The sequence below is a fragment of the Terrapene carolina genome, unplaced genomic scaffold, assembly GCF_002925995.2.
Source record: "Terrapene carolina triunguis isolate 2854851 unplaced genomic scaffold, T_m_triunguis-2.0 Scaffold165, whole genome shotgun sequence".
Classification (NCBI taxonomy): Eukaryota; Metazoa; Chordata; order Testudines; family Emydidae; genus Terrapene; species Terrapene triunguis.
In genome coordinates this window covers 1,064,531-1,078,267 of record NW_020664516.1, presented here as the reverse complement: position 1 = coordinate 1,078,267, position 13,737 = coordinate 1,064,531, and the positions used below count along the sequence as shown (strand labels likewise).

Below are 13,737 nucleotides of genomic sequence, written 5' to 3'. Positions count from 1 at the left end.
ACTCAGATGTTGAAGTCCCCAAATCGTGATTTAAAGACTTCAAGTCACAGAGAATCCTCCAGCCAGCAAGTTAAAGGAATAAAGGCAGAGTGGAATTTCGGAGAAGTGGCCACACAGTTTACTTGCCACTTTGAGGCTCCTGAAATCTCCAGGTCACAGAGAGAGGAAGAGCCAAAACTCTGGCTTTAGTTTCGTGCACTTGCTAGTGAGTGTTAAATGGTGGGCCTCCCTTTCCAGCTGCCACGTGAGATGCAACAAAACAGAACAGCAGAAGATGCTGGTGCGACACCTCTCAGGACACGGCCAGGGATCTGTCCCAAGGTAACGTCAGTGCCTGAGAGCAGTCTGATGGTCCAGGCTTCACGCTCCACAGCTAAGCAACCTCACTGGATTCTGAGGAAACAAGTAACTGAAGAACTCCTTTGGATCCTTTCCTTCTGCTCTAAGGTTTTAAAAGCAATCGGTATGCTGGGCAGATGAGACAGTGCGACTTCTCCCTTCCTCAAAGAACCTCCCAGCAAAGCTGGCATTTCAAATCCAGTGAACTGGAGCACGCTTTTCTCCTCCAAAAAGATCTGCATTTAGCTGCTGTTCAGCCGATTGAGACATGAACGGCTGGCACTGTACGTTTCTGGTGTTTGAAATGCCAAAACAGGGAGTAGAAACGGCTGCTCCACACAACACTAATTTCTTCCCCTTCTCCCCCCCCTCCTCCCAAGGCTGGGAAAGGAAAGGAGGAAACAAAACTGGGTGCATCACTGACTCAGCATCTCCTTTGTATCACATCCATGAGCAAGAACTGGTGGGTTACGTAGGTGGGCTAATTCAGATGCAGCTCACACCACTCAGTGCCTGTGCACCACAGCACAGCGAGGAGATGGCACAGGGGGGAATTGTGGTATTTAAGGAGTGGAGCTAGAGATCCCCCTCCCCTTCAAACAGAACTGGCAATAAGGAAAAGCCTCCAACAGAGACTATCATCTTGTCAGTCTATGCATTGGACCTCCAACCTGTTTCAGTATCGCCAGCCCACAGTCTTCCAAAGCCACAAGTCAGACCCAAAAAATCATGACACATTAAAAACGATATGTCTCTGTTTTTTTCCTTCAGATTTTTTCACCGTCAGCAGAAACTGCCAGCCCCCCCTTTGAGAGTGATCACAATGCAGCCTCTCGCACACAAACCGTAGCCTCCTTGTTCACTGATCGGAGCAAACGTCACTTACACTCGCCAATCCTACGAGTGCAGGGAGCTACCATTCTACCCCCACCCCTACCGAGTGGGGCAGCTGCCTATCCTGCCTTGCTGTCTCCCTCAATGCTCCCCCCACTGTCTCCTCTTCCCCACCTACCTCCTGCATTCACTTGAACATTCTCTATATTCATATTCCCCTCTGTCACGCCACATCCCCTGCACCTCTCCCCCAGTCTACCTCCTGCTCTCCATATTCCCCGGACCCCGCTTAGTTTCCTAACCCAACTCCCCTCGCTGCTGCCTCCTCTCCCACAGCCTCATTCCCTGCTTGGTCCTAGCACAGTGAATAAGGGGCCATCATCTTCCCTGAGAGCAGCCTGGCTTCACACCCACTGGAAACATAGTGGATCTACAAAGCTAATGAGAGTCAACTAGCAAAACCTTTGGCAGACAGCAGATAGGACTCAGCAGCACACAGGGAGCAGGTTTCCTGGGTAAGATGCCTCGGTCACTCTGCAGAGCTGATCTGCACTTTTAGGTCACTGTTTGCACAATTGGCTGCCTCAACTCTCACCAGTGCGTAGGCGTAACTGGGGGCAGATATTAATGGGGCACTGATGATACGAATTTTTTAAACGGACTACATTTTAAAAAAATTTCCCATTTCTGCTACATTCAAAGATTCCGAGGTCAGACAGAACCAAACCTGATCGCCTGTATAACACAGCCCATAGAACTTCGCCCAAATAATCCCCAGAGCATATCGTTTAGAAACGCATCCAATCCTGATTTAAACACTTAAAACTATAGCCCCCTTTAAACAGTATTGCCTGACATTAAAAACATGCCCTGAAAAACATGCAAGGGCTTTTCTGCTCTCCCACGGATCTTTATGCAGGTCTTTTCAGGAAAGGCGAGAATGTCTGACACTGTCTGGGCTTGGGTGCAGGAGAAAGTTGCACTGGTTTAAATTTAAACTGATTTAGTTAAACCAGTGCAAACCCCTGCATGGAACTCAGTTTAAGAGTGGCTTTTTTAAATTCACTTAAACCTGTTCCTGTTGATGAAGTCATTTCTGGCTAACTTTTCAGTGATAATAGTCTAATGTAGATAAACGTTCAGAGAAATGCAATTTTTGAGTTGAGTGTGTCCATTCATACTTCTTGAGATTGGAAAAATCAGCACTCACCACTTAACCTATAAGCAGTGCTGCTAGGGGCTGTGGATTTTACCCAAGGCCCATTGGTACCAGTAAAGCAGGGGTAGGGGACCTATGACCCGTGGGCCTGATCTGGCCCCTTGCTCATTTTCATCCAGCCTGCGGGCCACACATGTTCAACTCACCTGCCGGGGGTGGGGGGACGGGACTTCCCCTTGTGGTTAGGCGAGCCACCGCTCGCAGCTTCAGCCCTGTGAGGGGTGCCAAAGCTCAGGGCTTCCCGCCCACGGGGCTGGAGCTGTGAGCACCAGCTCCCCCCACCGCAGGAGGGAAGCCCTGAGTCTTGGTGCCCCCCCGTGGGGCTGGAGCCTCAAGCGCCGGCTTGCCCTGCTGTGGGGGAAGCCCTGAGCCTCCGCGCCCCCCTGAGCAGGTGAGTTGAACGTTTGTGGCCCACCATTGATTTTTTCAGTGGGTCTATGGCTCCTGATAAATAAAAGGTTGCCCACCCCTGCAGTAAAGGAAAACAAATTGGTTTTGAACTCTCTGCAAGGAAACTGTTCCCTGACAGGTAATGGGCTGAAGGACCAATTTAAATTCCTGGTGTAAGCTCACTGAAGTCAGAGTCACCCCACAAGTGAATTCAGCCCCACAACTTCCCTACAACTGGTCAAGGAAATGCTGCTTATTGCCTGTCTCGGTGTTCTCTAGAAAGTTTGCTTCAAGAAGAATAGGCCACCAATGGAGGGGAAAGCTTTTACACCCAGTGCCCACGAGGAACATCGGACAAGCCCTATTAGGGTCCGAGACCCTTGGATCCTACAAGGCTCACTCAGTTAAGATTTCTGAAGATCTTCCTATTTCCATTCCCTTTTGCTGCAGAGCTTCTAGAACAGTTTTCACAGCCCTGGCAAAGGATGTGAAGAACGCAGTTAACGTTTAACAGCTTTTATACGCTATGTTCTCTCTGTTGTACCTTACAATGAATGCACATTGTGTTTCAACTAATCTGGACGCGTCTCCCTTGCTATATCAATGCATAAACATTTCCTAAGGTCTAAAGCACTTGGAAGCTGTATTGATGCTAAGCACTATGAGATCTGCTACCATTCCTAAAGAGCGCCTTGATCAGTCCTAATGCTGCTGTGCAACCCAAGGGCCCCAGTCAGGATCAGAGACCAAACCTGCGGGACACGGTTTTAAGAACCAGAGGAAGATGTGGTCTGTGCCCCTAAAGAGTCTAAGAAGAGATCCAACAGGCAGTGGGTGGGGAAAGGGATCAAGCAGCAGCACAGAGGTCAGACAACCTGTTATCTCTGTTTGTCTCTTTGACTCTGGGGAGGGCTAGGGGAAGGGGACCACAGAAGGTGGTGAGTAAACAGGAGCAAGGGAGTGGGGGGAGGTAGGGAGGGAGGGAGAGACTCTGAGGGGCAGGAATTGGGATGGGAAAGGGAGGACAGGGGATGAGGCTGGCAGCACAGGGACTGTGAGGTCGAGGGTCAGGAGGAGGTCCAGGCAAGCTACCAGTCAGCAGATATAAAACAACATCCAGACAGCAAATTGCAAGCAGCAACCTGCTGCCATCACTGGTGTCTGGGGCTGTGAAGGAGGAAGGGCCTGGATGCGTAAGACCGACTGAGAGAAACCCATTTTTCCTTTGCTTCTCCGGAGGAAGTGCTGATATCAAGTCTCGGGCTCTGCAGCATTTCCCTGCCCCTTGCCACCTCCACAACTAGACGTATACACCTCATTGCCAAATGGGCTTTCGAGGGGGCGTGAGAATCACTGCTGCTCTAGTTACCAGGCAGTAACTGGGGTCCCGGTGACGTGCTCAGCACCCCTATGGCGTGGAAGCATGGACCGCTCCATCCCTTCATTCAGCGCTCTGCTGAAGAGCGGGGACAGGCTCAGGCAGAGGAGAAGACACTAGTACACAGCGTGGCACGCTGGGGCCAATATGCCTGGGTGCACTGGCGGTATGAGGCTTTGGGGAGAGCCAGCACATTGACGAAAGTGGCACTGGCTGTCTGCAGCATTTCCACTCTCATTTGTACTCCATGGTGTGAGATCCACAAGGCCAAACCCTAACAGTGCTCACAACGAAGTCCTGCTTTCCCACTGCGGCCTGCCCTGGGCACTAGCTTCTTGGAAGAGACCGATGCTGTCCACAAAACATCACAGGAGCAGCACCACAGAGGTCTGGGTGCCAGGGCAAAAAGACTAGAGGGAAATGTTCTGTTAGACCTACAAGAGCAATAATGGCCAGGAAATACCCTCACTGTCAGCCATTATTGCATACATATGTACTGAACACTGGAGCGTCACCGCAGGACTTGTTCGGCTGACACCCGAAGAGCTGTGCGCCTTTAACTGAAAAGCAACACTCAGAACCGAGGCTGCACCTTGCTGAACTTGGGCGTTAATCTGTATAACTGCACCTCTATTGAGAACTGCGGGGGGAGTATTTAACCCTATTATTACGGCACATGCAGAATGCCCAATGTCCAACCCCACTCCCTGCAATCTCAGGATATAGTGGAATACAACCCACTGGCCCTGCCCATACGCACGAAGGAAAATTCCTTCCTGACCTGCATGTTTGAAGCATTATAGATGAACAGCATATTCAAGGAGCAAGCAGAAAATGTTGACTCATGCAGGATGCCCACAAAATTTGGACTCCTTTACAATCGTTGAGACAGCCGTGTTCTTATAATCCTCCAACTACTTTTCACTGTCTCTGGCGCAGCCAAGTGCAACGCCATGTGGAAGCTCCTGATTTGAGAGCAGCCTGACACATTGCAGGCTGGCAGAGCCAAGGAGAGACTATGAAACTTTAGAGAGCGGAGCTCAGCACATCTTCGCAGCAGCATTGCCTATGGCTGGTTACAGAGGGTGTGTGCAGGGCTTGCCAACAGCTAGCAGAGCTGATGGCAGAGTAAGGGGACCTAAAAATGAAGGAACAATTGAGCATTCCTGACACAGACACTCAACCCCTAATCGCTACCTTGGAAAGGGAAAGACCCTTTGCTGCAGTATTCGGATGGAAGCAAGGGGAGTTTAGAAGCAGTAACACCAAACAAGCAGGTGTGTTTTCTGTTAACAAGGTTTGAGATGCTAAAGTTCATTGTCATACGCTAAGCCTCCAGCGAACACCCCACAGTGCTCCCTGCAGACAAAGCTGCTCTTAGGAGACAGCCATTTAAGGTGTAATAAAGCAGGAATTCACATGGCAATTCCAGGAGAGGTAACTATTCTTAATGGGGAGCTTGTGAGCGACCACACATCTGGTGATAAGACTGTACGGTCTCATAAAAGGGCACACTCTCACCCCAATGCAACAGAGGCAGACGGGAAACATATCATTTAGGAACATGTGCTACCCCTTTAACATGGCATTAAACAGAAGACATCATACACCCCCGTTACTGTCCCCCTCCCTTTCATTTGCATCCCTAGTTAGAATACTGAAAATAGTTGTACTTACAGGGAGGTCTGTAAAGGCTATACCTGTGGGGGGAAAAAATATTAGAATTAAAAAGACAAAGGATTTTTCCCCACGTGCACCTACAGACTTAACAGGCTACGAAACGTTACTACATATCAGTAAATCTCAGCTCTGGCACTGGATTTAGCGACCTGTTATTTAACACTCTCCCCTTCTCCTTCTACCTGGACCCTGTGGTTTGGCAAGGATTCAGGTCGGAGTCCAGGTGTTCTCAGACACTCTTTCCCATCAGTTTTAGCGCATTAAGCTTCACAAAAGCAGCCCCTTTTTCCTTTGCTTCTCCCTCACGTCACTGCAGGACTCCACAAAGAAGCCACTGGGTAAAGCTTCAGTTCAAGACAAATTTTTGATTTGGAAGCTGTGGTGCTTTAATATTGCTGTGGTCTGGCCTGGGGCTACCTCTCCTTTCCAGCTGGAGCTGTGGAGTTGAGCATTAAACTCCCTGTACAATCCCCAGGGCCTGGGCCTTGCACTAAGGCAGGGCTGGAGTCAGAAGCAGTTTCTCAGATATGCAGCAATGGAGAGAATGGTAGTGCTCAGCTTCCTCCTCCACATTCGTAGATTCCAAGGCCAGAAGGGACCCTGATTACCTAGTCCAGGGGTCGGCAGCCTTTCAGCAGTGCTGTGCCAAGTCTTCAGTTAGTCACTCTGATTTAAGGTGTCGCGTGCCAGTCATACATGTTAACGTTTTTAGGTGTCTTTCTATAAGTCTATAATATAGAACTAAACTGTTGTATGTAAAGTAAATACGGTTTTTAAAATGTTTAAGAAGCTTCATTTAAAATTAAATTAAAATGCAGAGCCCCCCGGACCGGTGGCCAGGACCCGGGCAGTGTGAGTGCCACTGAAAATCAGCTCGCGTGCCATAGGCTGCCTACCCCTGATCTAGTCTGACCTCCTATATAACACAGGCCAGAGACCTGCCCCAACGTAATTCCCAGAGCAGAGCTTTGAGAAAAACTTCCATCTTGATTTAAAAATTGTCACTGATGGAGACTCCACCACGACCCTCAGTAAGTTGTTCCAACAGTTAATTACTCTCACCTGTTAAAAATCTATATTTTATTTCCAGTCTGAATTTGTCCAGCTTCAACTTCTAACCACTGAATAGTGTTAGATTTTTCTCTGCTAGACTGAAGAGCTCATTATTGTTCCCCATGTAGGTACCTATAGATTGTGATCAAGTCACCCCTTAACCTTCTCTTTGTTACACTACATAGACTGAGCTCCTTACGTCTCTCACTAGGAGGCAGGTCTGGCTAATCCTTAATCGTTCTCGTGGCTCGTCTCTGAAGCCCCTCCAGTATATCACCATCCTTCTTGAATTGCGGACACCAGAACTTGACACAGGATTCCAGCAGCGGTCACACCAGTGCCAAATACAGAAGTAAATTAACCTCGCTGCTTCAAATGTAATATTTGCAAATATAACAGAAATGAAAAGGTTTATAATTTCTCTCTCTATTTCAATCTGACAAGTCAGAAAGGAGGCAAACAAAGGTTTCTTATATTTGCTAAGGCAGGGATGAGAAGATTATTCAGTCACAGGTTCTGAACAACACCAAAAGCTCCAAGTCAAGCTCTCTGGGGAGCGGAACATGTAAAAGGCATTTCCAGACACAGGAGGGCTGACAGAGTAACCACTACACCCAGAGCAGAGAGCACGGCCGGGCGGGCTGGTGGGCATGAGGCATCTGCACTATATGCTCCTGAATCATGAGACATATTAACTACTTCCCGGCTCCAACAAGAGACCCAGACTATTTACATACAGCAGCAAGTCAGTCTTCTCTCTCCACGAACACGCGCTAGTGCTTAGACTTGAAGGACACCAACAGCATCTGGGAGAAGGGCTGGTTTCCACCTACCTGCCTGCCTCCACATGGAGCATGTGGGGCAACGACAAAATGCATGGACACACTTCCCCAGTCACCACTAACAAAACTCCAGGAGTAAAACAACCCTTCACAGGGCTATTCATTGCCAGATACCCCCCAGTCTATCTCCTGGGCTCTCTGCCCCCAAACTCTATAGCTGGAGTATGTACGCCTCTCTGTGCTGCCACTACACCAGCACCCACAGAGCTCCTGCACTCCTCACAGGAGCAGCCCCAGCCACCTCGGCAGCCATACCAAGTGCTAGACTGCATCTCGGACGCCGAGTAGGCCTAGCATCAGAAGGCCCAAGGGCTGTGGGTGTTACAGAGAGGAGATTCACATTGCTAAGATGACAGAGGCCCAGCTGCAAGTATAGAAGAGTGGATCAGCGTAGGCAAGAGATTGGGGTCATGACCACTGCAGGGATCACCACTAGCCTTTCCACTGACTGATGGTAGATCAGATTGATAGACGTAAAGACAGGTGTGAAGGAGGTTTCTAGCACTGCTTTCTTAGGCTTAGACTATTAAATTATTCCTGACATGCTAAACACTACATCGAGGCCTCCTTCCCAGGCATGGAATTGTGGTGCTCCCTAGGGATCAGACGAAAGAAGCGTGCACTGATTCTTTTACATAGTCTGCTGCTTCTCGACCCCAGGTGTGAAAAAAGCTCCACACTGCAGTGAAATACATTAGTGCATGGCAAGGCAAGGTGTAAATCTACAGCACACTAGCTGGCCACATGGACCCTGCTACAGTGCACTAAAATGTCCACCCCAGTTTGTAACAGGAGTAGAGCAAAGTGCACTACAGACCTTTTAGCGCACGGTAGATTTACACCCCAGTTTGCTGTGCACTATCTGCCCATATAGTCAAACTCTGCCGGAGACCATTCATTCTCCCTTTCTACTTTTAACACAGCACTGTGATTCAGAGCACACTTTCTCCAGCAATTTTAAAAAGTGCACTATTTGAAGCAACATAGATTCATGATCAAATGGGTTGAGAAAGTCTTGGATCGTGACCAGCTAAACAGCTTATAGGGCCATGAGGTTAATTAACCTACCACACAGTTTGGAGCTACTTTCCAGTAGGCAACCTCATCACAAGTCAATAAAACTATGGATCAATATGCTAAATACACTGGAATAAACAGTTGGGGGGAAATTTTCAAAGGATTTCCCCCTCCGGGTCATTTGTCTTGTCTCCCCACCTACCCCTCTGTGCATTGCTCTCCCCACCATCTCTACACCCAAAGATCCTTCACCAATCGAACTGCTTTCTGTGGGGTTCCCCTCCACCACATTGGTTAAGTTTCATATTTTGTTTGGCCAGCTGGGTGAGCGCTTGTTCCCACCCTTACAACAAAAGGAAGTTAACCTGCTGATCTAGCCACCATGGTAGCAGGAGGGGTTCTGCAGCCCAGCTACAATTCCAGCTCCGCATCAGGCATCCTTCAATCTTCTGTGTGTGGGGGGTGGGGGGTGCAGCTCTCCCACTGGGGCGCCTGCAGCCATCATATTTGCAGTGCAGGGAGCCAGCAGCCCCAGGAAGCAAGGTGAGCACAGAGGAAATGTACAGTCCCTGCACTTAAACCGAGAGCCTTCTCCTCTTTGAAGCAGGGTTGCATCACAGCCACTCTTCTCTAGAGGTAGCCAGATCTCTGCTCAGATTCTGCTACAACACAGGACATAGATCAGGTTTCCCAACAGAAAATGGTATTACGCTCCATGTCCCGAACAAGGAAATACTAATCCCAGTGTAACTATGGAAGATGCTACTTCAACAGCATACCATTTTATAATCTCAATAAAACTCTCTGGACCACGCTGCAGTACTGATTAGTGCACATGTGTGGGAGGCGGTGGGAACCTGTCAGTCAGTTTTATTGCTTCAAACAGCCAGCAAACTGCTTAAACAGAGCCCAGCCGTAGTCCAGACACCACAAGGTCATTAGCAGAAATTAAAAAGAGATAACAGCTCCTTAACTATTCAGCTGGATAGAAAGCAACTCTACTCTGCCTCCCTGCAGCAATTCAAGTGCATGGAGATAGCTGCAAAGCCAGTTTTAGGAAGGTGGTGGTGACTCAAGCCTGGACAGCTTAGGAAGAGAATGCAAAGTGTCTCTCCTGTAAGTCAGTGGTTCAAATCCAAGCCAGGGCAGTACTGGCCAAGTCATTAACATCTGGTAACTGTTCAGTGGTCTGGATACAATATGTGCATGTGTCAACGCAGCTCCAAGTGAACAGTTCTGGTATCACAAACGCCACTGTGACAATCTCAGCAGAGATCCCAAGGACTGAACTGCGCAGAGACTGAGCTATTCCCCCTTGCCTGCAGAGAGAGTCTCTTCTGATCAGAAGGGGAGTTCACTGGCAGGTAGGCACAAAGCACACTGCCTCTGCATAACACCACCTTTCACCAGCACTGACACAGTTGTTTATCTTTCAGGGATGCTGCCCTCACGCGACAAAGCCAGCACTTCCAACACAGGCTAATAAAACATTTAGATATGGTGTGGCTCGCTGCAGGGCCTAATGGAAAGTAATTGTCAGTACATTAGGGGACAGAACCATTTTGCCAATGATCAGATAAAGTGATGGCTATGAGAGAGCAGAATTTCATTAAACTTCAACAGGAGGAAACCTCTCAGATAAAGAATGAGCCCCCATTTTTGCATGCCATGAAAGAATCCTACAAACAAGGTAGGGGAGGGTAATCTCTTTTATTGGACCAACTTTTGTTGGTGAGAGAGACCAGCTTTGGAGCTTACACAGAACTCTTCTAGTGGATTCCAGAGCGGTTGCGATCAGTAGGGAACACATGGATTCTGGAACCTACTGCAGCCTGAGAATGTGAATTGACAAATATACAGTTAAAAACTGTGTTGTACATTTTTTTGCACTGGAAAACTATTTTAGCTAGATTCAACATTTCTCAGGTATTCATTAAAAACCTATGGAAGTATGTTCTGTGTAAAGAAACGCAGTAGATTAGTGATCTATGTCACACCCAAGTCTCTCAAACACCAGACAGAGGAATAAAACTAATTCCTTTCTCTCATGGTGAGTGTGAGATTAGAGACAATTGTTCTTCTAAAGATAAATTTGGAAACACATATGTACAACATAGGAACGGGCACTGAAGATTCAAATCAGAAGACATCTGCTATCTGAGTCCATCCACAGGACTTCAGACAATGAATGTTCAATGAACAGGACTCTTCCTTTGACAAATAATTTTGAAGGAGTTATTTAAACGCTGCTGCTTTGTCACTGCTTCCTGGTTTATTTTATCAGATGCTGAAAAGAATGTACTGATTTCTTTCCCTGTCCATTTAGACTGAAGAAAAGTGCAACAGGATATAATTTAGAGATGTTTATGGCCAAAGTGTTACCGTCTTCCCTAATGTCTAAATATTAGGAACTTTTTAATAGTCATTTTTTAATAACAAGTAAATGCCAGGATTTCTGCTATCAGAAAGGTGTTCTATTGATATTCTTCACTGCACAAAAGCTTATGATTTCTGCAGATTCCTTCTGGAATGCAGAAAAATGGAGCGTCACCACTCTCTAACCTGGATGCCAGGCAATTTGGGGCACAACTTAATGAAGTAGTGAGGTAAATTAATTCCAGAGCACAAGGCAGAACTGCTGTGAAATTCACCTCAACCCTCCAAATGCTAGTCTGAGCAAGTGAGGGCAGTGGTATTGACTTCTCCATTGTAACACAGGAAAGGGATCTGCAATCACAATTCCAAGAGTAGATCTTTAACCAAGCTGTGCGACCCGGTATGAACCCCTTCATGCTACGCTTACTCTGTGCACTGAGTGAAACAGCCTCTTTGCTTCAATGCACTTTAGAGGGTGATGGCCTCACACAGTGCTCCTTCACTTACCCAGAAGCTGTGCCTCTCAGCTTTCTGGCTAAAATGCAGAGCAGACCAGTTCCACACAGGATAGCCTCTCTGTGGGAACTAGATCCTGTCCTGTGGAGGATGGACTGTATGATCAAACAGGTCTTTTCTTACCACTATCACAATCATTATTAATCTCTGAAGTGCTCCAAAATGTGAAAAAAACCAACTAATGAGCTTCCACGCATCAGAGATGCTAGCTAGCTATACAATGTAGAAACACCTGTCCACACTCAAGAAGGAGCATTAGCTAGCTAGGAAACATCCAGCAGGGATGCAGGAAGGAAAGCTGATGAAAGCTTTCTGCCACACATTTCTATACATGTCACACTGAGGAGAATGCTAAGTGAAACATGTAGAAAAAATGCAGGGCTAAGGCTCAGAGGCCACTCCTGGATCCACGTGAGATCAAGCAAATTCCTTAAGAACTCTTTCCTAGAAGATGACAGACAATCCCATCAGATTGTCCTGCAAGCTCAGAAAGCAGCCTGGGCTGGAATGGATGCCTCCCAGCTGCCTTTAAAAGAGCAGCAAAAACTATTCAGGAAAACAATTAAGGGATATGACAAAAGTGTTCTTTGCTAACAGCCCTGGAACATCCTTCTGTGCACTTAGAAACATGGGAAGTGGTTAGCGCATGAGGATGCTACTCCCTTGTGGTACAGATGCTCCTTCAGGCATCTGAGAAACGGTGTCACTGCAAGGTGCATCTCAGGACAGAAGGGTTCCTAGCTGTACACACAACAGCAGCAGCTGCCACGTGTACAGGCAGCAGTGAAGCAAACTGAAAAAGCCAGCCAAGGCAAGTGAAGGCTGATGCATTGTCCTTACCTTCCCCCACTGCTCCAGAAGGCAGCCTGGCTGCTCAAGCTGGTCACAGTTACTTGGCCCGAGCCTCAATGTCATTACAACATGACATTTTTGTATTAAAAAGTTTGTTAAAAATAAAAATTAAACCTTTCATTAAAATGTCAAACTGCATTTGCCCATTCCTGCCCCCAATAAGCTCTTTTGGGAGCTGGTCTGATCTTATGGACAATGCACTGTTAGTTGAAATGGGAAAGCACATGGCAATCTGACAGTGATATTGTCCATGAGAAATAGCTACTTCTGTGGGAAGGAAATCAAGATGAGCACAGTTCCAACTAACCCCCTTGTACCAGTATAAACAGAGATTTCATCCATAATTTTACTCAAAGACCCTTCCCCTTTCCCCAGCTCCATACAAGCCATGCACACAGTAATCAGGAGATCTCCAAGCCAAGTCCTCCCCTCCCCTTCAGCCAAAAGTGACCATGTCTTCTGCCTCAGTTAGAGGCTTTCTCCACAGTTGCCTCTAGACACCTTTGTTACAGAGACTAATCAACAACTTCACATACAGACAGCAAAGGGTTTAAGTGACATGGACCTCAGACAGCTGCCTTCACCCCTTAATAGCTACGTCCTGCCTTTCTGCTCATGTCTGAATAGCCAATTATTATTATGAATAGTAATCATGATTTGTATTACCGTAGTGTCTAAGATCCCCAGTCCTGGATCAGAACCCTAGGTGCTGTGCAGACAGAACAAAAAATGCTCCTTAACCAAGGGCCTTCAAATCTATGTAAGCCTGCTCTCCTCAATCCTGGGGGTCCATCCTCAATTCACATAGGACACCCCAAATCACTGCTCCCATGACAGTGCTAGCTTTCTACTTGGGAAAGGTGTTAGCAAATTCCTTTGACTTCCAGGCAGGTGGCGATCTCACTGCCAGTGATGACCTGGAGGGAGTGCCAGTGGAAGCAGCACAGGACACACCACACTCTGCCAAGAGGGACCCTTCAGAGAGCAGGCTCCGAATGCTAATGATAACTAAAGACTTACCTGTGAGCCGTCGCTGGGCTGAGCCAAACAGCTGCCATTGTATCAGACTACTTGGGCAAAGCCACTGGGCAGGAACAAAACTCAGTCGGGTTTGATGCGTCTCCACCAATTTGATGCAGTCCAATTGCCAAGACTTGGTTTGAAGAGTGGGCTCTTTTCATCCTATTGCCACAGTTCTACAGAAGTGGCCTGTGAAGTATGTTCGCTAACCTGCCAAACCT

At 47.6% G+C, this 13,737-nt stretch overlaps 1 protein-coding gene across 2 annotated transcripts in view; it reads right to left on the bottom strand.

The window, feature by feature from the left end:
- The window catches only part of LOC112103276 (ran-binding protein 10), a 142,903-nt gene that overhangs the window by 21,380 nt on the left and 107,786 nt on the right, over positions 1-13,737 (bottom strand). The window contains exon 5 of one of the 2 annotated variants that reach the window (XM_026653804.1): positions 5,838-5,860. The exons of the other annotated variant lie outside the window; for it this stretch is intronic. Coding sequence (XP_026509589.1) covers positions 5,838-5,860 — 23 coding nt within the window. The remainder of the gene's footprint in view (positions 1-5,837; positions 5,861-13,737) is intronic. 2 annotated transcript variants of the gene reach the window in all.